This window comes from Aspergillus campestris (assembly GCF_002847485.1).
Source record: "Aspergillus campestris IBT 28561 chromosome Unknown P168scaffold_8, whole genome shotgun sequence".
Taxonomy (NCBI): Eukaryota; Fungi; Ascomycota; class Eurotiomycetes; order Eurotiales; family Aspergillaceae; genus Aspergillus; species Aspergillus campestris.
In genome coordinates, this window is record NW_020194343.1 from 1,221,880 (window position 1) to 1,246,317 (window position 24,438).

General features: G+C 53.4%; 10 protein-coding genes across 10 annotated transcripts; 3 read left to right on the forward strand and 7 right to left on the reverse strand.

Moving 5' to 3' along the window:
- Positions 1–235: 235 nt before the first annotated feature.
- P168DRAFT_238144 (putative translation elongation factor EF-1 subunit) lies at positions 236–3,051 on the forward strand (the record flags this gene model as incomplete). Its single annotated transcript, XM_024833599.1, has 5 exons — positions 236–464; positions 542–610; positions 817–1,557; positions 1,606–1,785; positions 1,844–3,051. 5 exons carry the CDS (start codon positions 236–238, stop codon positions 3,049–3,051), a joined length of 2,427 nt encoding a protein of 808 aa, XP_024691901.1.
- Positions 3,052–3,831: 780 nt separating this feature from the next.
- Positions 3,832–6,013, forward strand: bipA (Hsp70 family ATPase KAR2; the record flags this gene model as incomplete). The annotated part of the gene is made up of 4 exons (XM_024833641.1): positions 3,832–3,979; positions 4,039–4,234; positions 4,289–5,394; positions 5,451–6,013. The coding sequence occupies 4 exons, from the start codon at positions 3,832–3,834 to the stop codon at positions 6,011–6,013; spliced, it is 2,013 nt and encodes a 670-aa protein (XP_024691902.1).
- Positions 5,998–6,838, reverse strand: P168DRAFT_305606 (DUF967 domain protein; the record flags this gene model as incomplete). The annotated part of the gene is made up of 2 exons (XM_024838946.1): positions 5,998–6,708; positions 6,806–6,838. 2 exons carry the CDS (start codon positions 6,836–6,838, stop codon positions 6,157–6,159), a joined length of 585 nt encoding a protein of 194 aa, XP_024691903.1. The 3' UTR covers positions 5,998–6,156.
- Positions 6,839–8,398: 1,560 nt separating this feature from the next.
- On the forward strand, positions 8,399–9,529 carry P168DRAFT_291442 (acetolactate decarboxylase). Its single transcript, XM_024837409.1, has one exon. It carries the CDS (start codon positions 8,643–8,645, stop codon positions 9,378–9,380), a length of 738 nt encoding a protein of 245 aa, XP_024691904.1. The 5' UTR covers positions 8,399–8,642; the 3' UTR covers positions 9,381–9,529.
- On the reverse strand, positions 9,459–10,966 carry P168DRAFT_291443 (uncharacterized protein). The gene is made up of 4 exons (XM_024837410.1): positions 10,558–10,966; positions 10,135–10,421; positions 9,865–10,081; positions 9,459–9,802 (listed from the first exon to the last, which is right to left on the reverse strand). Exons 1-4 carry the CDS (start codon positions 10,717–10,719, stop codon positions 9,515–9,517), a joined length of 954 nt encoding a protein of 317 aa, XP_024691905.1. The 5' UTR covers positions 10,720–10,966; the 3' UTR covers positions 9,459–9,514.
- A 3,696-nt stretch (positions 10,967–14,662) lies between these two features.
- On the reverse strand, positions 14,663–15,379 carry P168DRAFT_283060 (methyltransferase family protein; the record flags this gene model as incomplete). The annotated part of the gene is made up of 1 exon (XM_024836023.1): positions 14,663–15,379. One exon carries the CDS (start codon positions 15,377–15,379, stop codon positions 14,663–14,665), a length of 717 nt encoding a protein of 238 aa, XP_024691906.1.
- Positions 15,380–16,464: 1,085 nt separating this feature from the next.
- Positions 16,465–18,049, reverse strand: P168DRAFT_283061 (hydroxyacid-oxoacid transhydrogenase; the record flags this gene model as incomplete). The annotated part of the gene is made up of 3 exons (XM_024836024.1): positions 16,465–17,471; positions 17,519–17,577; positions 17,628–18,049. The coding sequence occupies 3 exons, from the start codon at positions 18,047–18,049 to the stop codon at positions 16,465–16,467; spliced, it is 1,488 nt and encodes a 495-aa protein (XP_024691907.1).
- A 157-nt stretch (positions 18,050–18,206) lies between these two features.
- Positions 18,207–18,894, reverse strand: P168DRAFT_328356 (Bys1 family protein; the record flags this gene model as incomplete). The annotated part of the gene is made up of 1 exon (XM_024841347.1): positions 18,207–18,894. The coding sequence occupies one exon, from the start codon at positions 18,892–18,894 to the stop codon at positions 18,373–18,375; it is 522 nt and encodes a 173-aa protein (XP_024691908.1). The 3' UTR covers positions 18,207–18,372.
- A 779-nt stretch (positions 18,895–19,673) lies between these two features.
- Positions 19,674–21,232, reverse strand: P168DRAFT_238188 (arylsulfotransferase family protein; the record flags this gene model as incomplete). Its single annotated transcript, XM_024833602.1, has 2 exons — positions 19,674–20,363; positions 20,417–21,232. The coding sequence occupies 2 exons, from the start codon at positions 21,230–21,232 to the stop codon at positions 19,674–19,676; spliced, it is 1,506 nt and encodes a 501-aa protein (XP_024691909.1).
- Positions 21,233–22,327: 1,095 nt separating this feature from the next.
- On the reverse strand, positions 22,328–23,324 carry P168DRAFT_291449 (uncharacterized protein). Its single transcript, XM_024837411.1, has 2 exons — positions 22,656–23,324; positions 22,328–22,603 (listed from the first exon to the last, which is right to left on the reverse strand). Exons 1-2 carry the CDS (start codon positions 23,262–23,264, stop codon positions 22,514–22,516), a joined length of 699 nt encoding a protein of 232 aa, XP_024691910.1. The 5' UTR covers positions 23,265–23,324; the 3' UTR covers positions 22,328–22,513.
- Between the last annotated feature and the right edge of the window lie 1,114 nt (positions 23,325–24,438).

Sequence of the window (24,438 nt, forward strand, 5' to 3'; positions counted from 1 at the left end):
TTTTCTTCCCCTCCAACGACCACATCCTCGCCTGTTCGATCGCCTTTTCTCGACAGGTTGACGCCCTCTCTTTTCTCGAATTGCACATATTTCTCATAGATCGCAATACAGCCACGGGTTATTCGATCATATATATCCCTATCCTCACGAACCGTGCTCTGCAGGCCTCTTTACGATCGAACCCCTCTCGCACAGCTTGCCCCGCCTTCTTCCTTACCGATCCGCATCAGCCACCATGTCGCGCCATCGCATTAAAGCCGTTGGCTACGACGATGAAGAGTTGGACGACTACGATGACGACGGATATAACTCGGAAGAACAGGAGTTTGCCCAACAATGTACAGAGGAGGTGTTGAAACAGCTCCGCACGGGGGATTCTCCGGTCACTGCGACACGCGAAGAGGTCCAAGAGAGCTTGTGGCATTACTATAATGATGTCGAAAAAACCGTGAACTACATACGAAGTGAGTGGCAATCTTTTGTCCCGGCCCGCTCGGCGAGTGATTCGAAGTGTGCTAATTGGTGGCTTGCTCCATGACAGACAAGAGAGCCAAGGAGACCAAGAAGAAGCAGAGCGCGCCGGCTCCGGTCGCAAAGGCAAAGGGCAGTAGTGCAGGTAAGCTGGCCTCGCGTTCCTTGGTTGTCTCCTTGATTTTGCATTTTCCGCGTGGTTGGGCTCGGGTTACCGGCGGGGCGTTTTCTTCTCCCTCCCCGGCGGATCGAAGATGGCAGTGAGTATTACTTCGATTTCTTGCGGTCGATCAATTTTACTGACTCCGTTGGGCAAGATCGAACATGTTCTAACTGGACTTGCAGTTTCGGCGTCTTTTCCTGGATTTCCCATACCGTCCTTGCCGCCTGTCGCCCACTTCTCGGCAAAGGACTTTTTTCGCGACTCGCCGTGGCTTAGCGTGCCAGCGCATCGGAAGGCCGAGATTTTGGTGGAACCTCTGTATCCTGGGCTTGGGCTTCTCGGGGGTGCGCCTGAGGCTGGGGGGAAGATGTCGAAGTTGGCTGCGTTGGCTGCGGCGCGCAAAAAGAAGGAGGGCGAGAAGACACCCAGCCCTGTCCCCACGCCTCAGACAGATAGCGCTGAGCCCTCGAGGTCCGCCACTCCATCCAAGGGCGCCCCACTATCGCTGAGTGAAAGGCTTGCACGCAACGGGAAGCTGCCCAAGTCTTCGGATAGCTCACAGTCTCCGAGCCCGGCGAGAGGGTCGCGCCTGGAGAGTCCTGCGTCCCCGAAAAAGCCTTCGCCGAAGCCTTCGCCCGAACGTCCTAAGCCAAGCACTGTCGACGAACCCCATCCTAGTCCACCAGCAGATACTCCGACGGAGACGAAAAAGGAAGAGCCGGAGGTGAACATCATGGCGCCGCCGTCTACCTTTGCTAGCACGATCGTCGGGGACGCCATCCGTCCAAAGGCCGAGCCCAGCCACCTGTCTTCAAACACGTTGGATCTGATCAAGATTTACGGGCAAGACCTCACTGAACCGTTTGACTTTACAGGCCCCAGTCCCGACGATGTCGTCATGAACGCACAGAGCTCAGCTAAAGGTTTGGCGATTCGGCGCAAGATCTAGGACCTCCCTAATGGACATGCAGGCTTCAAATCGAAACAGTCTGCTGCCAAGTCGACAGGCGACAAGAAATCGAGCGATCTGGCGAGCGGTATGGACAACCTGAGTGTTGTAGAAAAGGTGAACGTCAAGAGCAAGAATCTCGACGTTCTGTCGGAATTTGAGAAGACGAAACGGAAGAGAGCTATGAATTTCGCGGTGATCGGTGGGTGCCATACCCTGCATCTCGATTGAGATCGTGTTTACTAATGTTGCCCATCTAGGTCACGTGGATGCAGGAAAGAGTACACTGATGGGACGCTTACTAGCGGACCTCAAGGCAGTCGACCAACGCACCCTTGATAGATACCGCCGGGAAGCCGAGAAGATCGGAAAGGGGTCGTTTGCTTTGGCTTGGGTGTTGGATCAGGGGTCCGAGGAGCGCGCGCGCGGTGTGACGATCGATATTGCGACCAACAACTTCGAGACGGAGGACACCGTGTTCACCATTGTCGATTCGCCCGGGCACCGAGATTTCGTGCCGAACATGATCGCCGGCGCCAGTCAGGCGGACTTCGCCGTACTCGTTATCGATGCGGGGACCGGCAACTACGAGGCGGGGTTGAAGGGGCAGACCAAGGAGCATGCGTTACTGGTGCGCAGTATGGGTGTGCAGAGGGTCATCGTGGCGGTGAACAAGATGGACTCGGTGGAGTGGAGCAAAGACCGGTTCGAAGAGATCGAACAGCAGGTGTCGTCCTTCATGACCACCGCCGGGTTCCAGGCCAAGAACCTGTCCTTTGTGCCCTGCTCGGGGATCAGCGGTGCCAACGTGACCCGACGGAGCGAAGACCCCCAGGTGTCGTGGTACACGGGCCGCACGGTGATCGAGGAGCTGGAGGCCACCGAGCCTCACGCCCACGCGGTGGACAAGCCCCTCCGCATGACGATTGGCGACGTCTTCCGGGGTAGTGTGCAGAACCCGCTGTCCATCTCGGGCCGCCTCGACGCCGGCAGTCTGCAGGTGGGCGACGTCATCCTCACGATGCCCAGCGGGGAGACGGCCACCATCCGGAGTCTGGAGGTAGACGGGACGCCCCGGGACTGGGCGGTGGCCGGTCAGAACGTGGTCTTGAACCTGGCGAACATTGATCCCATCCACCTGCGGACGGGCGATGTGATCTGCCGCGCGTCCGCACCGATTAAGAACATCACCTCGTTCACCACCAAGGTGCTGGCGTTCGAGCACCTAATGCCCAGCATGATCGACGTCCACCACGGACGGCTGCACGTGCCCGGGCGGATCAGTAAGCTGGTGGCCACGCTGGACAAGGGGTCTGGCGCTGTGCTCAAGAAGAAGCCCAAGATCATCGCCCCAGGCACGGTGGCGCGGATTGCGGTCGAGATGGACCAGGCTGTTCCCCTCGAGGCCCCGACGCGGATTGTGCTGCGGGCTGGCGGCGACACGGTGGCCGCTGGGTTACTGGAATAGTGTCCTTTAGACTAGTCGTGTGGATCCATTGAACAAAGATGACATCCCCCATCTTCCTCTAGCTTGTAGATTATGGTTTATTCCTAGCCGATCTAGTGGACGTGCCAAGAAACCCAGCCTACTTCGATCCACTGGGCGGTTGTGGCTGTGGACGGGATGGTTCCAGTGGTTCAGATGGGGAGGGATAGTTCGAGAATGGCGTCGAAGGTAGAGGACAAGTGTCCTTTACTTGTCGGTGCCTGTCTGTCCATTGACTCCCAAGGGATCCATTATACGATGACCCCAGGTTTGATAGATGTGGCAAGTATGCAGGAGTTATGCTATGCGCGGTGTGCCTGCTTAGTTAAGGCGATCTTCTAGCAGTTTCGCCGCCTCAGGCCGCCCGACGAACACCCGGCAGAACTGCCCGATGCAGTAGGCGGTCAATTCTGCAGGATGAGTCACCCGGAGCTCCCACCAATCAGCGCGCGAGAAGTAAACCAGACGATGCAGGGCGGCCGCAGCCTGAGGAAAAGGCCAGCATGGCCGCTGTGTTTCTTCGCCGCCGTCCGCGCCATACAAGAACATCCCCGACTGCTTCTTCTTCCTCTTCTTCTTTCTTTCTCTTCCTGTCTCTCCTTCTTACACCCATCCCCAACCCACCTTTCTCACCCTTTTTCCCTTGTCGACTGGGTTGAGCTGTTCTTTCTCTTGTTTGGGTTTAATCCTTTTTCTTTCTACCTTCGTAACCTGGACGTGTAACTCGACGCGTTTCTCGTCACGGTTGATTCTACGTGCATCATGGCGCGTCTGTCGAGTCACAATGGCGTGGCCAAGCCGTTTACGGCCTGGACCACTGTCCTCTACCTGCTACTTGTCTTCATTGCGCCTCTGGCGTTTTTCGGGACCGCACACGCCGAGGACGACACGGCGCTGGAGTATGGAACCGGTAGGCATCCGATCCCTCGATCTGTCGGAAGGAAGAGGAGCTAATCGATTGTTATCTAGTTGTCGGTATTGATCTGGGAACCACTTACAGCTGTGTCGGTGTCATGCAAAATGGAAAGGTCGAGATCCTCGTGAACGACCAAGGAAACCGTATCACCCCGTCTTATGTTGCCTTCACCGATGAGGAGCGCCTCGTCGGTGACGCCGCCAAGAACCAATACGCCGCGAACCCCACGCGCACCATCTTTGACATCAAGTGAGTCCCTCTTCGGGTCATCTGTATTGGAATCGGTTACTGACGTGTTCGTAGGCGTCTGGTTGGTCGCAAGTTCAGCGACAAGGATGTCCAGAAGGACGCCAAGCACTTCCCCTTCACCATTGCCAACAAGGATGGCAAGCCCGTGGTCAAGGTCGACGTGAACAAGACCCCCAAGACCATGACCCCCGAGGAGGTCTCCGCCATGATCCTCGGTAAGATGAAGGAGATCGCCGAGGGCTACCTCGGTAAGGCGGTCACCCACGCCGTCGTCACCGTCCCCGCCTACTTCAACGACGCCCAGCGTCAGGCTACCAAGGACGCCGGTACCATCGCCGGTCTCAACGTTCTCCGTGTTGTCAACGAACCTACCGCCGCGGCTATCGCCTACGGTCTGGACAAGACCGGTGACGAGCGCCAGGTTATCGTGTACGATCTGGGTGGTGGTACCTTTGATGTCTCTCTTCTGTCGATCGACGACGGCGTGTTCGAGGTCCTGGCCACCGCCGGTGACACCCACCTGGGTGGTGAGGATTTCGACCACCGCGTCATGGACTACTTCGTCAAGCTCTACAACAAGAAGAACAACGTGGACATCACCAAGGACCTCAAGACCATGGGTAAGCTGAAGCGTGAGGTCGAGAAGGCCAAGCGCACGCTGTCGTCCCAGATGTCGACCCGCATTGAGATCGAGGCCTTCCACCAGGGCAACGACTTCTCCGAGACCCTGACCCGCGCCAAGTTTGAGGAGCTGAACATGGATCTGTTCAAGAAGACCCTGAAGCCCGTCGAGCAGGTGCTCAAGGACGCCAAGGTCAAGAAGGCCGACGTTGACGACATCGTCCTGGTCGGTGGTTCCACCCGTATCCCCAAGGTCCAGGCCCTCCTCGAGGAGTACTTCAACGGCAAGAAGGCCAGCAAGGGTATCAACCCCGATGAGGCCGTTGCCTTTGGTGCCGCCGTCCAGGGTGGTGTTCTGACCGGCGAGTCGGCCGCCGACGGCATCGTTCTCATGGATGTCAACCCGCTCACCCTGGGTATTGAGACCACCGGCGGTGTCATGACCAAGCTCATCAACCGCAACACCGTCATCCCCACGCGCAAGTCGCAGATCTTCTCGACGGCCGCTGACAACCAGCCCACCGTCCTGATCCAAGTTTGTATGTCACTTCTTTCTTTTTCTTCTGATATGTATGAATGATGCTAACAACCACAGTCGAGGGTGAACGTACCCTGACCAAGGACAACAACCTGCTCGGCAAGTTCGAGCTGACCGGCATCCCGCCCGCCCCCCGTGGCGTTCCCCAGATCGAGGTGTCGTTCGACCTGGACGCCAACGGAATCCTGAAGGTCGGTGCCAATGACAAGGGCACTGGCAAGGCCGAGTCGATCACCATCACCAACGACAAGGGCCGTCTTTCGCAGGAGGAGATCGACCGCATGGTCGCCGAGGCGGAGCAGTTCGCCGAGGAGGACAAGGCGGTCAAGGCCAAGATCGAGGCCCGCAACGGGCTGGAGAACTACGCGTTCAGCCTGAAGAACCAGGTCCAGGACGACAACGGACTGGGCGGCCAGATCGACGAGGACGACAAGCAGACGATCCTGGACGCCGTCAAGGAGGTGTCCGACTGGCTCGAGGACAACGCGGCTGATGCCACGACCGAGGACTTCGAGGAGCAGAAGGAGCAGTTGTCCAACGTGGCGTACCCGATCACCAGCAAGCTGTACGGATCGGCTCCCGAAGAGGATGACGAGCCCAGCGGGCATGATGAATTGTAAAATAATTAGAGGGTTTCTGGAGTTATGTTTTTCGGTCTAATCAGACATCCTACCTATGGTATTACATACACTCATCACTCGTATAACTTAGATTGTAACCACCACAAGTGAAGCCAAAAAAGAATAAGAAGATCAAAAGAGAATCAGGACTTTTCCCCAACAAACTCCCTCACAGTCTCAACCACAACCTGATGATCATCCTCCTGCTTCAACCCACTAACAACAATAACCCCCACAACCCCATCAACCCCCGTAACCCTAACGGGAAACCCACCCCCATGAATCGCATACTCATCCGCGGGACCCCCAGAGCCAGACTTCAGCGCAAACTTCCTCACAAACGCCCCCTCCACCTCCTTCTCCCTCTCCCCACCCTCCAAAGCCCCCAACCCAGCCAACACCTTCCTCCTCATCAACCAACTCGACACACCCCACCGCAACACAGTCGCGCGTTTCCGACGCACCCACTCCTCATTATCAGCGACCGTGCCCGGCTCCGTCGCGCACTGGAACACCACGTGGGGGGATGGGTATGCGCCGCCTAGGGAGATGGAGATGAGCGCGGGCCGACGCTGGGAGGAGGGCAGGGATAGGATCCGTTCGCGCAGGCTGAGGCCGAGGGTCCAGGCTGTTGTGGCTGTGAATGTGGGGAAGAGGACGCTGGGGGAGGATTCTTGGGCGGTTAGGACGACGGGCTGTTTGGGTTTGGTGTTGGTGTTAGTAGGTTGTAATAATCAATGGAGATTGGAGGGAAGGGGGGATGGAATGGGGGGAGAAGGGGGGGATATTTACGTCTGTGCTAGCTGGTGGCAGGGGTCTGTCCATTTTGAATTGGATGCTCTTTTGAGGGGGGGTGGTGGGTGGTGAGGTTGAGACGAGGGTAGAGGTGAAGTTGGCTTTTAGATCGAGTATAAAAATAGAGATTGACTAGTTGACTAATTGAATGGGATCGACATGGAGAATTGGAGTCGTGATGGAGAATGTAGTATTCGTATATATATTTGAGATGTTGGATCTCAGATGAATGACGTCAATGGGTTGCCGGTAACGGCTATACTTTTCAGACGCAGTACCACATCTATATAATTGTTGGTTGTTTATATTATTTATAGTCTGATTTGATCTCTTCTATACTGTTGTATACTTCTCTCGTTGAATGGTTAGAGTCATGTTGGTATAATTTATAGTTTATAGTAGTATGTCTATCATGGCTCGAAACTAGTAGTATGGCTGCCAATATGTCACCTCGATATTGAATGCGGATAAAATAGTATGAACCATACTAGCCGACAATCGCATCAACAGCGCTGCAACTCATGTTATATGTGCCTCTACCAGAGAACACACGCCGAATTAGTGGTGGAAATTAGTCCAGGTATACCACGCGTGGTTAAGATCGGGGTCCGTTGTTGGGTTGATGAAACTGTTGCTATCGCATTGAGTCCATCTCAGCGTAGACGGGCCAGACAGGTTTGTCTACATGGATTCGTCATTTCTATGAAAACGAGGTCAGATATCTATCTGTCTCCCCAATCCACTGTCGACGCAACCCCTGATTCAGCACGTACGCGAGTCATACCCGTGCGCAGCAAGATAATGGGCTCCGTGCACCAGATTATGAAACGAGAGCTAGTCTGTGGCACAGCCAGCTCAATCTCAGATACTCGGGCCGAGTAATTTGCAAGATCGTATTGGTGGGATTATCTGTCCTAGACTGTTTGCGACTGGCTAGTTTTAGGCTGAAAAAATAGGAGCAAGGTTGCCGGTCTAGATCGCTTGCGTTTGAGATAGTATGTCCACAAATAGATTCCAAGAGTGTAGTGAAATGAGCAGGAGGTTAGTGGAGACCAGTCGGGGGGGGGGGCTTGGAATGATAATATATATTATCTGATGTCAGCAAGCCAGGGTAGCTTCTTCCTGGGGTCGAGATTGTGGAGGATGAAAATCAAAGATCGGGAGAGATGATAGATATATATGAGAATCACAACAGCTCGTAAAATTGTACCTGTGTTATAATCAGCCGGAGTGTTGGATAGTGTTGGATAGTGAGGTGTGATTCTGGAGTTTATGTCCAATACCCTCGATCTCGTTCAGCTTTTGTATGAACTGACGGAGTAAACATCTGTATTTTGTGGTTATCTAATAATTCCAGCTGTTAGACAGCGCGTAATCATCGACATGTAATGAACCGTAGCAAGGATCAAACAAGTGAGAGACAGTAGAGAAGCCGAAATCGTTCGCTGTTTCAATATAGAACATGTTTGCCTCAGGCATGAATACTCCAAATCAGGCTAGTGCGATTCACGAGAGTAGAAATGTAAGCCTCAGGCATAATAGATAGCCTAAGGAGATACAAACCTCTGCCTTAGGCATGTGGGATGATATCATTGATTGACTCGACTCCGAATTCCCCGCTGACCACAATTCAACAACGAAATACCAACCACACTTGCATAACAGCGCATACGGCCTGAGCGATTAACTACCACTGTCTGTGAACACTGCGGGGCAAGGCGTCCAATTTATCAACCGCGAAATCAGACAGTCAGACAGACACCAAACTGTCTGCACAACCACCGCCGCCGAAACAACACCACAAGCGAATTCAACACCACGCCCAACCGCAACAATGGCAGAGCCCAACACCCTCTACCAATACTCGATCCTCAACGCCCTCATGCACGGCATCAGCACGACAGGCCCCACCCTCTCGGAAGTCCTCAAGCACGGCGACCACGGCCTCGGCACCATCACCCACCTCAACGGCGAAATCGTCATCCTAAACAGCAAAGCCTACCACTTCCCGCCAGACTACACGAACCTGAAACCTCTCCCACCCACAGAGCAAATGCCCTTCCTGATGATCACGCGCTTCGAACCTACCCTCACTAAGCGGCTCTCTGCCCCGCTCTCGATGAGCACGCTTGATAAAGCGCTTGCGCCGCTCCTGCCTGCTAAGCAGAATCATTTCATTTCGGTGAAGATTGAGGGGTCGTTTAGTGTTGTGCGGTGTCGGTTTGTGCCTGCGCAGGAGAGGCCGCGGCAGTCGCTGAAGGAGTTGGGGCAGCGCGTGTCGCCGGTTGAGTTCCGCGATGTGAAGGGGACGCTGTTTGGGTTTTGGTCGCCGGAGTATACGAATGGGTTTAGTGTGGCCGGGTTTCATTTGCATTTTGTGGCGGAGGGGGGCGAGAAGGGCGGTCATGTTACTGGTTTTGAGGTCGATGATGGTGGTGAGGGGGTGGTGCTGGGTGCGGCTGCTATTAAGGATTATAGGGTTGAGTTGCCTGATTCGGAGGAGTTTCAGGAGGAGGTTGTTACGAATGCGCAGGCGGCGGATTTGCATGCTGTTGAGGGGGCTAGACATTAATCTCTCTTTTTCTTTTGGAAGTGTTTCTTTTGGGTATGGGTATGGTTATGGTACATTATACGAAGATGAAGATCATGATGATTATCATATGTACAGTTGCATGCATTACTACTGGGTATCAAGGTTCAAGTTCATCATACGCGTTGGCGCTCTCGTGTGTGGACCTGCGGGATCCCACTATCCATCTTAGTCGGCTCCATCCCCATCCCCGTCTCCAGATCCGCATCTACATCATCGTCGAATGCAGCCTGCTGGGGCGTCTGACGCGGACGTGACTGCTCACCCCGCGAGGATGACTGCGGTAGGAAGATCTCGCCGGACCGTGCCCGTTTCTGGAACCAATGGGCGCGCATGCGATCGAGCGCGGTCTTGAAGTCGTCTAGGATGACGGTGTCACAGAGACATTTGAAGATGAAGCTCAGCTGGGAGAGTCAGCATGTTCCTTTTTTATTGGTTGGTTATTTATAGGTAGACAGGGATGTACCTTCCAGAATGGCTCCACGCCGGTGGGTAAGGATGATGCGTCGAATACTCTCAAGACGCTGCAGGTGTCGACGACGATGAAGGCGATGGAGAGACACATACTTGCCAGCATGATGCCGAAACGCGGGCTGACGGTAACGAGCTCGATGATGCCGAAGTTGTATTCGCGCTTGATGGTGTAGAAGAGGGAGACGGTGGTGAACACCCACCATGGGTCACTAGAGGGGTCAGACGGTGCACACAGCCGGCAGATGAGTGGACGGAGAAATACCGGAATAATGGCTCCAACGGCCGCGTGGTTGTGAAGATCTGATTGATGTTGTTGAAATAGGTGAAATTGGCGTAGATTTCCACGACCCAGTACGGCTGGACCAGCAGGACCGTTATGATGTAGAACATGGACACTCGTTTGGAGAAGAATGGGCGGTTTTTCATCCAGGCGATGACGTTGTGTAGACTCCACGAGATGTTCAATCCGATGGCGCTGACGGACAGGTACCAGCCGTAGGCGGGTTCCGCAGGGAAAATGAAGGTTCCATGTGGCATGGCGAGGATGAGCTGGGGTCATGCACCGTCAGCATACGAGTCACCAGCTCCGGCGTCGAGATCTTTTTTTTTTTTTTTTTTCTTGTTTATTTTCTATTCCTTTCTTTTCATTTCATTGGGGGGCTTTGGGCTTTGTTGGGGGGCATACTTCGGCGAAAATGAGCTTGTGTAGAAGAATATGCTTCTTCATGTTGGCAAAGGTGACGGCGGCCATTACCACCAACGACCCGACCATCAAGCCCTGTCCCCATGCTTCCAGCACGAGGGCATCCGGGTCGGTGGGCCGACTGACATGCTCGGAAGGAGACATCCCGCAGTTTAGATGACACCGAGCCGCGCGCAACGCATTATCGATCCCAATGGAAGAAGGTTCAGGGATTCGAGGAGGGCGGACGCATAGTGGAAGAAGGATGGGGGAAGAACGGGGGGAGGCAATCGCAAGATAATAACAGCGAAACCAGTGATATAAACACCTAGCGTGGAGACAAAGAGCCGACCTGAAAAGTGGGCCAATGCACGAGCACCGCAGTCAGTGCCAAATGAGGGGAACATCTGGGGGGGGGAAAGGTTGCAGTGAATGAGTGGCGATCTAAGAATCTTCCCTGTCGATTTAATATTGAAGTGGGCGATAGCGCCGGGGATATGGCCAATCCAGAGCCTCAATGGCTCCGTTCCTAGTCGGGGGGAATTAATGGTCTTAGTTTCATTCGCTCGATCCCACAGATACGAAGGAAACAGTCGACGCTGAATCCAACCTCACACCCCAGATTATTTGATTTCTCCAGGAAAGCTCGGACAGCCACATGGCACGATTTCGAGCCACGTTGTACCGGGTCCAACGATATGTCCCTTGGACGACACGAGGGAGTATAATAGACTAGGGACAGGCAATATCCCGGTCTGGACCATCGAATGAACAAGGTTCAGGGAGATGGAGTGGCGGGAATGGAGTCTAGGCTAGTCGCTTGGATGTTTCGGTTAAATCTCAAGCGATCTTTGGATGATCGTGAGAGAGAGAGAGGAAGATTGTCGTGTCAATCCGGATGAACGACGGAGTCATGACTCGGGCCTGAGGCAGCGCATCACGACACTAGACCGAAGCCTAAGGCACGTTGGTCGCTCCAAAAGAGGAAATCCCCACATTGAGTCTGGAGACCTTTTATGTCTCTATCCCTATGTTCTCATGTCCTATCCCTATGTACTCTGGACATACTCGCTAGGGATTACTCTTATTGTTCGACACGACAGGATGTCATTAGGCACAATGCAGTACAGAGTCCATCCCCACACTTGGTATCCCCGAAAGGATGCCAAATAACCGAAGGACGATTTCGCTTTGCTGTCGGACCATCCTACTGGCCTAGGGGAAGCAGGATCAGAGCTAACCTGAATTGAGAAACGGACATGACCATCTTGGTAGCTCAGATCATCCCTTCAACTTCCTGATAAAGGCCCCTAAACAGAGAAATTTGGCCGGGAGGCACGTGGAGACCCTCGAGCCTTCCGCTATCTAAAATTGGTATCAAAGCGGTCATTCCTTCCACCAGAACACTGATCATCCTTTCTATGGAAGCGCCAAGGGAATTCGCTACCTACCTTCGGATCCCGCTCCGTGTGTACAACGGTTGATGATCTCGGGAGAATCAAATCCCCCTGTTTCTACTGTTATATCGCGCCGTGTTGTCTGGCGGCGATCGACTAGAACGGCCGAAGAGGATCGACCATTGTCCGTTATTGCTTGCAAGGGGCTTCTTTGTCTTTGAATTGCGCCTCCACATGTACGACCCTGGCGTGTTGGTTATTCACCTAGGATGAGAGCTTTCATTGATGCGGAGGTATTCCGGCGGGTCAACGGCGACAAAGAAGGCTGTGGCTTTGGAATTGTTCCGGTCACCGAAACGGTGATAAAGAAGGTTGTGGCGTGGTTGAAAGGTGGATTTGTCTTTCCGGTCCAGTAAGAATGCCCACGTTGGAAGTGACAGAACAAAGGTGTAGCTCTACACCAGGGTGATGTAGCCATGATAGCTACGTAAGCTTGATTGACGGACCAGGGCAGGGACCTGAAACTCATAAGGAAATGGTTGACTCTGTCTTTGTTCATGGTGTCGTGATAGGCGGTTTTGGTGATGATTGATAGTAGAGTAGGATCTCGAGTCAAAACATTTCTTACATGTGATCACCACTATTACCGAGGATAGATGTACAGTATTCTGTGTCTCTAGGTCTAACTGAATTAAGCAAACTAGTTGGTAGTATATCTGCCTGGAATGTGACATGTAATCGTATATTCTATTATATATCACCCAAGATGATAAAACCATCAGATATACAAAAGTAATTTCAGATGAAGTAGATAATATACATGACGCATGTCCTTAACGCAGTACACGTGGCATGAAGCAGACTGCTGGTAGCCGTCTGCGCAGTGCCGCTGCAGGACAGATACATCATAGTTGCCGTCAAGGTTAATTATCCTTATTATTAATGATGATATTATAGTTGGGTTGAGTACTAAATAAGGACTGGTTATGAACAGATTGTTCTTTCAGTTATTCTACATTCTCTCCGCGAGATCGTCAGCCATATATCTCCGGATATAGACATGGGTGTTAATAGTGTCTGGTATATGCATCGAGTACTTGACCCAACACGATCAGTTCCTTTGCTCTACCTGCAGAATATAGATGCCCATAAGGCTTGACCTGATAGATGATTTCTATCTATATCCATCATCTATGTAACGTAGGATGATACTTTCTGGACTATATGGTTTAGTGAACTCAATCTCCCACGAGATATGTAAAATACTACCCCCAACTTCCTACAGTATACGTCTAGTTGTATGTATATCATTGGGATAAACAACCAACATATTGTCTAAGGAATATCAAGACGTGTAATCAGCCAACATCGGCTGATCTACGGAGATTTCCCTACATAAGGTTTGTTATGGCTGATCATAGGTGTGCAATCTTGCAACTATTCACAACCTTTCCAAGATTACAAGAGTCATCATTATCATCAATATTTTGACCGTCTCTATCGGTCCTCCCATGTTCCTCAATATAACCATACTACCTACCTAGTACCTATTCTCTAAACACCGCTGACTAGGCAATACAATAGCAGACACAAGCAACCAACAACCAGAAACACCACATCCCAAATAGACTTTACACTACATCTTCCTCCCCTCCCCTCCCAACCAACCAACAACCCACCACAGCCAATTCCCACCCACCCAAAAAGCGGTATAGAAGCAGCCCACTACTAAGTACCAACAGGAAACCGTCACCGATAACAAGCTGTTAACCCCACCGACAACCGAGTCCATAGACTTTATACTAATAGTTAGTAGGTCATAAACAGCAGGTCGGTGTAGTTGATGATCAGTGCGTGTGGGCGTGCGTGTGGAGAACTCCATCCCAAGACCGGAGAGTTGGGTGTGACCCACTTTATTCTCACTTGACATCCGCTGTGCTGTTTATGTAGTTCATTGTGGTCTTTACTGCTGTTCTATGATATATCTAGGTAGTTGTACTCTGTAGATGAAGGGAATGAGAGTGTAAAAGTACCTACTACATATAATAACAAAAGTACGACGAAGATCCCCAACTTTAGCACAATTCATCGAATAAATTCGAAAAAAAAGAGAAAAAAAGGAAGAAAAGAAGAAGAAGTAAAGATCGACAGCGAAAACATCACCTACCAACCACCTCCCCCCCAACTACCGAGGTGCATGATAGTTAGTACCTAATAACCTAATAACTGATTGGTGTGTCGGAAGTCCGTCGGGAGTTCGTCGCAGATCGGTCTGTCGGATTGGAGGGTGGCTTTCTTTTCTCGCGTATTGAGTCACCTATTCTCTTTCGTCTCTAGTCTACTTCCGGATCTGGCCTACTTGCTCGATTGGGAAACTGCTAGTGGTAGTATAGAGGAGTCCTGGCGGACTTTCACAGCCTGTTTTATTTTCGTGCTGAGGTTGGAGACTGGAGAATGGAGAGACAGGCGTGGAGATTGACTAGACCGGATGGAGGGTGCAGATGATCTGCTGCAGGGATTATCTCCACCTGGTAGTTGCCCGGTAGTTGAAATATACTATGTGTTACTGCATACTAGAGAGTATCCAGATAGACAATCATAAGTATCATTCACTATCTAGATAGAAACCCTAGCACACCTCCCAAAAACACCACCACCACCACCTCCAACAATCCCCCAAAAACATCTAACCCCCCCAAGAATACAGAAATCTACCAAACAAACGGCACAAACCGCGCCGTCCCCCTATTCCACCTCACCCAATCCTCCCCAAACCTCCCCCTCAACATCTCCTCCTCCTCACCAACCCTCACCCCAAACACAACCGCCTGAGCCCCCACAATCACCCCAGCGACCCACACCCCCCACCCACTCAGCGCCCCCAGCACCCCACCAGGCAAGAAGCACGCCCCGGCAGACGCATCCCACCGACATCCGAGCCCGAGACATCCCGCCAGCACGAGCAGGTATCCCGTGTAGCCCGGGTGCTGGACGTAGGCGTACAGACCGCGGGTGACGAGGCGGTCTGGGACGGCGAGGCGGAGGGTGAAGTCTTTGCCGAGGCCGCTGCAGGCGGAGAGGCGGACGGAGGAGCCGATGAGGATGGCGGCGAGGGCGAGGAGGTGCGTTGGGGACCAGGTGAATTGGGAGCGGGTGAGTTGGTCGGTGTGGGGGCAGATGTTTGCGAGGAGGGTTGGGTGCGTGGATGGCGGGTAGAGGAGGGCGATGAGGGCGTGGTAGAGCATTGTTGCTGTTGTGGTGGCTTTTATGGTGGAGACGACTGTGTTGACGAAGTAGAATGTGTCGGCTGTGTAGAGGTTGGATTGTTTTCGGGGCTTGTAGACGCTTGGGGGGGCCGAGCTGGCGGCGCTGAGGTAGGTTGCTGTGAGGAGGACGAGGGAGGTGAGGAGGGAGTGGGGGGTTGGCATTTTCTCGGTCTCTTTGTTGAGAGGGATTGACTGTTGGTTGGTTTGATCGGTTGGAGGATGGTTGGGTATTCTGGTGGTTGAGGTAAGATAAGTATGAAGAGTAGATATACAGATAGATATAGAGTAGATATGGAGGGGTGAAGGTAAGGAAGTAAAGAGTAAGTATGAGTACCGAGGACCAAGTACCAAGCACCGAGCACAGAGGTATAGAAAAGATTGAGTACAGATTACAAAGTACAAAACAACCTCCCATATAAACCAGGACAACACACCATTTATACAACCCAACCCAGCTCATCGGCACCACAGCACAGACCCCACCAGCTCTCCTCCTTCAATCCATAACAACAGTATCAACACCAGAGGGACTCGGCAGTCGGTCCAGCGCAAGCTCAACTGTGGGGTATTCCCGGCCTCTCGGCTAGTTTGCGGATCCGTCTGTGCCTCTGCCACGGTGCATCCTGCACGGTACGCACCGCAGTTCCTCTGTCAGGTAGGGTAGAGCAAGTCTGCATGTAGCCCGGCGGGGAAACGCTTACCCAAATCAGGGAATGAATTCGGTGTCTGTGGTCGAAGCGGTCAACGATAATCCAATCAAGTGGCCAAACGACTGGCGCAACCATTACCCTAAAGTAGAAACAGTTGATTGCGGCGCCATCAAACCGTTAAACAAAGAAATACTACGAACGTGACGCTCAGGCCTGACTCGGTTAGACCGCTGTGCAGCGGGCTTGCTTCCATCCTTCTCCCCGGGCTGATGGGGATAGCTCGGGTTTCCCCCGGATGGCGCCAATGCTACCCCGACTGTGGTTCTCATTGGCGATTTTGAATACATCTGGGCTGGTTGGCGTAGAGGGCGCTTGGGATGGGGGATTTCCGCCAATGGATGGAGTGGGTTTGTGCCTCGAGTGATAATTAGGTAGGATGCTGCTATTGTTGCGACGCTGCGGTGGTGGATTGATTGGGCTGCTATGCGTATTTACATGGTTTGATATATTCGAGTATACAGTACACGTCATTTTAATATCCCCAGATGGTCCTCACTGGGTGAAATGGACGGACACCGTCGGATTGTCGAGGTCATTCTAGTAGTGCAGCGACTGCTCCAGTAAACCCCGCAGCTCCGCCTTCTCCGCTTCCAACTCCTGGCTCAGATTCGGCGACAGCATCAGCACCCGCCTCTGCGGGATCGTCCCCTCTACTAGCCCGTCCACATCCGACGCCTTGAACCCGAGGTCTTTGAGACCCCGCGGCTGGTCGCCCAGTTCAGAGAGGAACTTGGCCAGTGCCTCGCCCAGTACCTCACCCGCGCTCTCGCGCTTGACGGTCGAGATGTCTACTCCGAATGCCTCGGCGGCTGCCAGATGACGGTCGGGGTTGGAGGCGGCTGTGAAGCGGAAGACTGCGGGCGCGGTGACGGCCACGGACACGCCGTGCGGGATGATCGGGTGGTCGACGTCGTAGCCCGCGTGCTTGTAGCCTGGGTTCTGGCTGGAGATGGGATAGCTCATGCCGTGGCAGAGATGGACGCCCGCGTTGCCGAATCCCACGCCGGCTAGCGTCGCGGCCAGCAGCATCTGCTCCTGGGCCTCCGAGTCACCCGGGTCGCGCACCGCGCGGGGGAGGTACTTGACCGTGCTGCGGAGTGCCTGCAGGGAGAAAATGTCGGAGATGGGGTTGGCGCCCTGGTACGCGGGGCGATTGATGGGGTTGGTGGGGCGCGGCGTGCGCTCGTTGTATGGGATGGCGGTCCACGACTCGAGCGAGTGGCACAGCACGTCCAGGCCGGACGACGCGTGCACGGCCGAGGGCATGGTGCGCGTGTTGATGGGGTCGCAGATACCCAGCGTCGGCTTCAGGTTGCGGTGCGCGATGCCCGTCTTGGCTTTCTTGGACACCAGGTCGAAGATCGCCGTGCCTGTGGTCTCTGAACCGGTGCCCGCGGTGGTGGGCACCGCGACCAGGGGCTTCAATGCCCGGTCCACGGGTCGGCCCTTGCCAAGGGGGGCGTTGACGAAGTCGAGGAAGTCAGCTTCGGGGTAAGCATCGTAGAGATTCATCAATTTGGCCGTGTCAATCACCGAGCCACCACCTATTACGATTTAGCCGAGGTATGCCAGGGATGAGTGGACAACGTACCGACTGCCAGGAACGCATCCGGCTTATACGGTTGAGCAAACGCGATCGCCTCCTTGATCCTGTTTCCGTTAGCCCATACATCCGATTTCACAGTTTCGGTTATACCTACGAATAATCCTTCGGCTCCACGCGAACCTTGTCGAACACGGTAAACTCAATCCCCTCACGACTCAACCCCTCGACGGCCTGCTTCATCGCGTCCAGCTTAGCCACATTCTTATCAGTCACGATGCACACCCGCTTCGCTCGCATGTTCGCAAAGTCCATCCCGACTTCCTTGGTGGCACCGGGCCCGAAGCGGATACTGGAGGCGGCCATCTCGAAGGCGTACTCCTTCTGGCGCGAGGGGTCGACCGGCGTGGCCATGTGACGGCGGACATGGTCGGATAGAGTTGAGGAACGGTGGTGGTGATGGTGACTGGGATTGCCATGGCAGGGACATGATGGGGGGTGGGTGTATTGAACGGTGCGTAGGAGGTTCAGGGCCCGCTTGGCGGCCGAAGGGGGGACGCGAATTGCGGGGGAGACCATGATGGAGTCGGAACAACGATACGACAGGACAAGGTGAGTATTAGCAGATGTAGGAGAGGGAGGATAAAGAAAAAAAAAAAAGAGGAGAGTAAGATGTTATATAAAAAGGAAAAGAGTGAGAGAGAAGAAGAGATCGGAGAGAAGAGAGAAGTGTGGGGTGGGACAAAGTGCGGGGATTCCCCATCAGGAAGGTCGGCCAGAAGTCCGAGGTTATTCATTCTACTTATTCATCATATCATAACATCAATCCTTCAACGTCAATAACATCCTCCACAATTCCACCTACTCACTAACCACACTAACATCCCCAATCATACTACTAACTAACAGAATGTCAACCTCAAATCCTGGTCCACCCCCACAACCCTAACCATACTCCCAACAGGCGGCACCCCATCACTCCACCGAATAACCGGCTCACTGGGCAACAGCGTAACCGAGGACCCCTTGAACGGATCCCCAAACACATCCGACAGATCATACCACACCGACTCTCCCACCACATTATACGCAAACACCGTCTGCGGCGCACTGCTGTACAGCCCGTGCGCCACCGTCGTCACCTTCAGACTGACCCCGCCGGTCTTCTGGTCATGCCGGAATGTCTCGCTGTAGTGTGCGCCGTCCGGGATGGGAATCTCCACGCTGACGCCGCTGCCGACGGACCAGAGGTAGATGGGCTCCGCGCAGTTGTTTTGTACGATGGCGCGGCCGGGGTTTGCGGCGGGGGAGGTGGTGGAGGTGTTGGTGCCGGGGTGGGTGATGGCCGCGGTGCTGTTTTTGGTGGAGGGGTGGGCGGCGGCCAGGGTGGCTAGGAGGGAGACGGGGAGGAGGTTGAACTTCATTTTTTTGATTGATTTAATGATTTGCTTGTGTGGAACGAGTGTTGTTGTTTGGCTTCAGATAACGAATGTAATTGATAAAGTAGAAACGAGCGAGTGTCTGCTTTCTCTCTTCTTTCTTCTCCAGCGAAACGAAGCCATATTTATACCCCAATCGCCACCTTCACCTTCGTCCTCCAGCCCACCCAGTTCAAAACTTGTATCCCGTACCCAACCGTCTCACCCTACCCCCAAGACAATCTGCAAGGGACGCCCCCCAATCGGGAATTACAGGCCCAACGCAGAAACACACCCGCAGCCCTGTGGCGGCGTCCCAGACCCGCACGACAGCCTGACTGGCCGAGGAACCCATTTCCTGTTACATCCGCGAGTCGAGAATCGTACCGTGCGGCGCGTGTGGAATGTGGGATGCGAGGTTTGAGATGCAGGGGTGGTGGGATTGTTTGGGCGGGTGGTACCGGCTTGCCTTCTCTTTTTTTGGACTGCCGCTACTAGGGATAGTAAGTAGGTAGGAGTAGGAGTTGTAGTATCGGTTTGATGTGGAAGAGTGGTTGGATACGATCGAGTGGCAATGGATGATGCGACCTCAGGTTGGTGTGCGTCGCCCTTGCGCGGATACTAAATCGAGGGTGGCACGGAGACAGCCTGGCACCGTCCGCCTACTTCTGCTTCCCGATCGAATCGTATTTATAGTAACCGTCGATATTTACGGCAGTGGTATATATATACATACATATGCAAGAATTCGAACATCGGACCAAAACCCGCGCGGCCCAGACGGTTTAAAATTCCACAATCGGCGATGTCCCTAACGGAATATCGCCCTTGCGGGCAACGACCTGCATGAAGCGCGTCCTGAGGCTGCCCACGTCCGCACGAGTCTCATATCCAGCCCGCTTGACCGACTTGACAAAGCGGCTGGTCGTCGCCTCCGGCCCGTCCACTGCGTAGATCGCCCAGTTGTCGTACTCGGTCGCGCCGTTCCAGCTCATGTAAATCTCCGCTACGCCCGGCCCTGTCGGCACCACCGCCATGGCGGGTGGCCAGAAGGGCGTGGCCTTCCACTGGCACTTGTAGCCCCGGTATGAGGCCACCAGGCCGGGATCCCCGAACGACGCCGTGAAGACTTCGTCTCCATCGCCGTCGAACTCCTTGACTGTCGCAACCGAGCCATATCCCATGAAAATGTGGCCGGTTTCCCGGTTGAGCGTCTGTAAGCTGCCTTGGCTGACACTGAACACTTCGTCGTGGGTGTTGGTGATGACCTGCAGGGTGGTGACCTTGCGGTTCAGCAGATCCACCTGGAATTTCAATCCCGTCGTGGGGCCCGTCTTGGGGTCGGAGGGGGTGTCGACGTTGTTGAACAGAGTCATGATGAATCCTTCGTCCGTCTCGTCGAAGATGCGAATGTCGTGCTGCCACTGGTACAACCCGGCGTCGTCGATCTCGAAGTCGCCGTCATCGTGAGCACCCTAGACCGGTTAGCTTCCTGGGGTGGGCATCTAAGAGGGGTTCAACGACTTACACTCAACCGCCAGGCGATGGTGCCATTGTTGAAGACGTACAGTCCCGACCAGTAATGACGCAGAGAGAGAATATAGCCGTCGCTCATCAACTCGACGGAGTTGATGTGGTAGGCATCCCACGGCTGGTTGCGCGTGCCGAATCCGGGCGCGATCGCCTGGAAGGACTCCTCCAATGGCAGTTCGGCGATGTGCTCCAAGGCGCTCCACGCAAACACGATCTCATTGGTAGCGATGTCGATCTCGTAGAACAGGGCGTCCAGCATCCAGCCATCCGGCGCGCCACGCACGGGAGTCAGGTCGTATTGGGTGGTGTTGTAGGCGGTTACTAGCAGGGTGTTGCGGTCGGTGATATGACTCTCGTGCAGGTCGATGTACGAGGGACGGCTGTTGCCGTCTGGGGTCGCAAAGAAACGGCCCGTCGCCGGGTCGTCCGGGAGTTTCACGGTGTACATCTCGCGGTACGTGTCGTCCAGGATATGCACCGTCCCAAACCCGTATCCCCAACTCGTCATGTCACCGGCCCAGAAAGTGAGGGTATCTTCGTTGAACACCTTTTGCACCTTGACGTTGGCCGTGACCTGGGTAGGCCCTTGGTAGACCAGGTGGCCCTCTTCGTCGTAGATCAGGGCGGCGGTTCCGTTAGGCTGATTCCCCCGGGGCCCGACGAAGATATATCCCGGTTCTGTCGTTCCACTCTTGTGAACCTTCATTTGAGGAGGGGTCCAGGGACCGGTATCGTACGTCGCGAACGGCCAGGTGTCGGCGGCCGCGCCGGCGGCCAGCAGCAGGGCACTGGCGGCGGAGAAACGAACCATCGTGATCGTAGCTAATAGAACATGTATGTACAAGTAGAAGGAAAGAAGAAGTCTATCAACAAGAAAGGAAGACTAAAAAGATTAGGGGGAGACGGAGAAAGAAAAAGAGAAAATATCACAAGGAATTATCATGGACGGTGAGGGTCTACCAAGGAATAGGGACCAAAAGAAGGGAAAGTATAAAACAAGAAAAAAGAAAGATCAGAGCAAAACGAAGCTAAACCATGGGATCATTGAAAGAGCGTAGACTTTCAAGAGAGCCAAAAGAACGGAGGATATCACTATGTGCAATGATCGAACAGGGATAGATGGAGAGATGATGAAAATCGACCAGGGGATACAAGGCTAAAGGCGGGGTCCATTAATGCCGGCAAAACTGGGGGAATCTATTCCTAGAAGGGCAGGCGGGGAGGCTCTGACACCCGACAATGGCAAAGTGTGCCAAAGAGACGCGTAGCCGGCTCCACTCCTGCCGATCCCATTGTGGCTTTTCCGTGGTTGGGTCACTAATTCTACCCTTTAATCTTACAGCAAGCGGCGGAAGGATGCAATTGTGGCACGAATTAGGCGTGGTGCCCATATGTCACGTATCTGCCACCTCGGGTTGACCTCGAAGGACCATCAGGATCGATAGCCGTTGATCACGTGAAAATCGAAATCCTTTCTGCCTCTATTGAACCATACAAGGCTATGTTATCAAGACCCTGAGAGCATTCCCGTGACCCTTTCCAGCCTCAGAAGCAAGAATGAATATTCCTGATGACGCTGTTGATTGTGCGAGTTACTAGGCTGCCGACAGATGATGATAGTATGGGTCTACCAGAAAAGGGCCGAAAGCTGATGATATTCTCCCCATACGATGGCGCGAATGATCTCAGCTACTACACCGAACCAACGGATGTGCATTCTGGTCAGGCCAGCATCATATGATTCTGCCATATATGCCTGTCCATGAAGAAAGCAAGAACAATCTTCCTAAGGTTCCTTTTCATCCTCCCCCTACCGTCGACGTCTTCATGTCGATAGTGATGAGTTCGGAACAAGCGAAATAGATCGTCATCTCGTCAATATATCCATCAGAAAGCATCACCTTCGTCCAAAAAAAACCCAACCCCTACTACGTACAAAATAGCCAATTGTGGCCGACCGAGGAGCGGGAAGCTCCGCTGCGAGACTAGCATCTCCGTAGAACCCGACCAAAACGTCACTCCCAGAATCGGTATCTTGGTCAGGCTTGATATGACTGACATCTCAAAAGCTACCATGCTCCCTGAACTGATTTCAGCGCATTGTGACGTGGCCGTGAAAAGCCTGGTACAAGCCTTGAATCCCAACGTTGCCATTATTTTCAAGCAGGGCTCGTTGCTGGCCCTATTGTATCTTGTTAGAGACGATCAGTAGCATGCAACTTCGGGTGACTCACAATTCCATTGCCAGCGGCAGTCTCAAATCCAGCTCCCCCAGTCGCTCGAGTATTGTTTTGGTTGGTCATCATCCACTGTTGTAGGAAGGCCTTCGCACCCGCTGCTGCAGTGACAGAGGCGTACTGCCGCCATTTCTTGTTTTTATGGCTGTCGGCATAATCGCAGACGCCTTTAATGACGACCGTGGGAAAGTTATCCCACACACCAGCGCTCTCCATCTCAAAGCCCAGTATGTCCTCCTGCTTTGCAATTCGATCCCGATCTTGTGCAGACTTCATGACCTGGTCGCTCGAAGAGAACCCACCGAAATGTATTGCCGGGGTATCATTAGCTTTACGTTCCCTCGACATGGTTTGATCTTCATCACATCCAAGTTGTTCACATGACATTGTGAGAGCACGCTCGCAGACAACTGGGCCTCCCTCGGCAACGTGAGCACACACAGAGCAATCCTTCAAGACTCGGTGCATGTGGCCATAATTCGCTCTATACGGCCTGTCATTCTCTAGCATCGGCCTAGTCCGGTCGGCAAACCCTTCCTTGTCACAGATGTCGGTAATGTTTTGCAACAAGGCGTCTCGGAGTTTTCGCTGTCTTCTCTGTCCCATGATTCCATTCATGAATGAGCGAATTTGCTGATTGGGACGTCCCAGATTGTCCTCGCGGTTGTTCTTGCGAATAAATTGACCTGTGTATTGTCGCCCGAAGTCGGATTGCACCACCCCCGTACTGATAATGATGTCACCAAGAAATATATCCTTGTTGTCCGATTGAGGCACTGCACCACATATGCCGACAACCAACCCTAGTCGAATTCCAGGGAAGCTCGCAAACATGTTAGCCGAAACGCTGGCCGAATTAACCTTCCCCATTCCAAACATATGTACTAGAACCACATAATGCCGGCCAATCTTTCCCAGTGTATACAAGTTCGGGTCGCCATCACGTTGAGTAAAGGGAAGGTCGTCATCTTCAAAAAAGGAGTCAAATGCCGCCTCGACCGCATCGGACTCAACAGGCAACGCGCAGATGATCGCAATCGTGAAATCGTCTCGTTCGACTGGTGGTAGATGTTGCATCTTGAGAGAGGCCGTACAGGTTCAAGTCCAGCGTGCAGTAGACTGGTATATCGCGTGTATGTCTAAACGTAAAAAGCATCAAACATATAACTGTCAACACTCCCGCTGTCAGCATGCTACAGGAGCAAGGCGCAGCCGCCAGGTGATAGTGGCTGCATTCACCTGACAAGGGTCGACTATGACCACCTCAGTCGTGTAAACACTGGATTGGTCGTATGCGCAGCCTTCAATATACGAACCCCGCACCTGTTAAGCGAATGTGAAGTTCATCAATCTCAGCCTCTCTTTAACCGGCCCCTTTTTGAATGCTCGACAGTATACTGAGCTGCTTTCGACTATCGCATTACTTCCAATCCTCGAGCCTGATCAAAAGTGAAGCTGCATGGTAATTCTGCATGGTAATGCTACGGCGGCCATGGAAAGCGAAAGAGGATATCATAATCAGCGGACCTTTCATAACGAAGGCGATGTTGCTGTCCAAGGTGAACACCAGATATTTATTGCCGAGTCCATCACCATCAATAACGGGCAGTCCAAAAGCGATAGTCATATCAGCAAGGAATGTAAGTTTGTACCCGCCGGCCTGGGTCTTGTCCAGCTACGTTTATTGACTCTCTACCCAAAGTCTGCAAGTCTACGGAGTTTGCGCAGATGAAGTACAGACGACTCCAAATCCACCGGCCACATACGGACACCTGCAGGT

Coding starts and splice junctions, on each gene's coding strand:
- P168DRAFT_291442 (XM_024837409.1), top strand. CDS start 8,643: ATGGCAGAGCCCAACACCCTCTACCAATACTCGATCCTCAACGCCCTC.
- P168DRAFT_291443 (XM_024837410.1), bottom strand. CDS start 10,719: ATGTCTCCTTCCGAGCATGTCAGTCGGCCCACCGACCCGGATGCCCTC. Junction 10,082..10,134: donor CCGTTGGAGCCATTATTCCG/GTATTTCTCCGT, acceptor TGACCCCTCTAG/TGACCCATGGTGGGTGTTCA. Junction 9,803..9,864: donor GCGTGGAGCCATTCTGGAAG/GTACATCCCTGT, acceptor TGACTCTCCCAG/CTGAGCTTCATCTTCAAATG.
- P168DRAFT_291449 (XM_024837411.1), bottom strand. CDS start 23,264: ATGGGACAGAGAAGACAGCGAAAACTCCGAGACGCCTTGTTGCAAAAC. Junction 22,604..22,655: donor CTGCCGCTGGCAATGGAATT/GTGAGTCACCCG, acceptor AAGATACAATAG/GGCCAGCAACGAGCCCTGCT.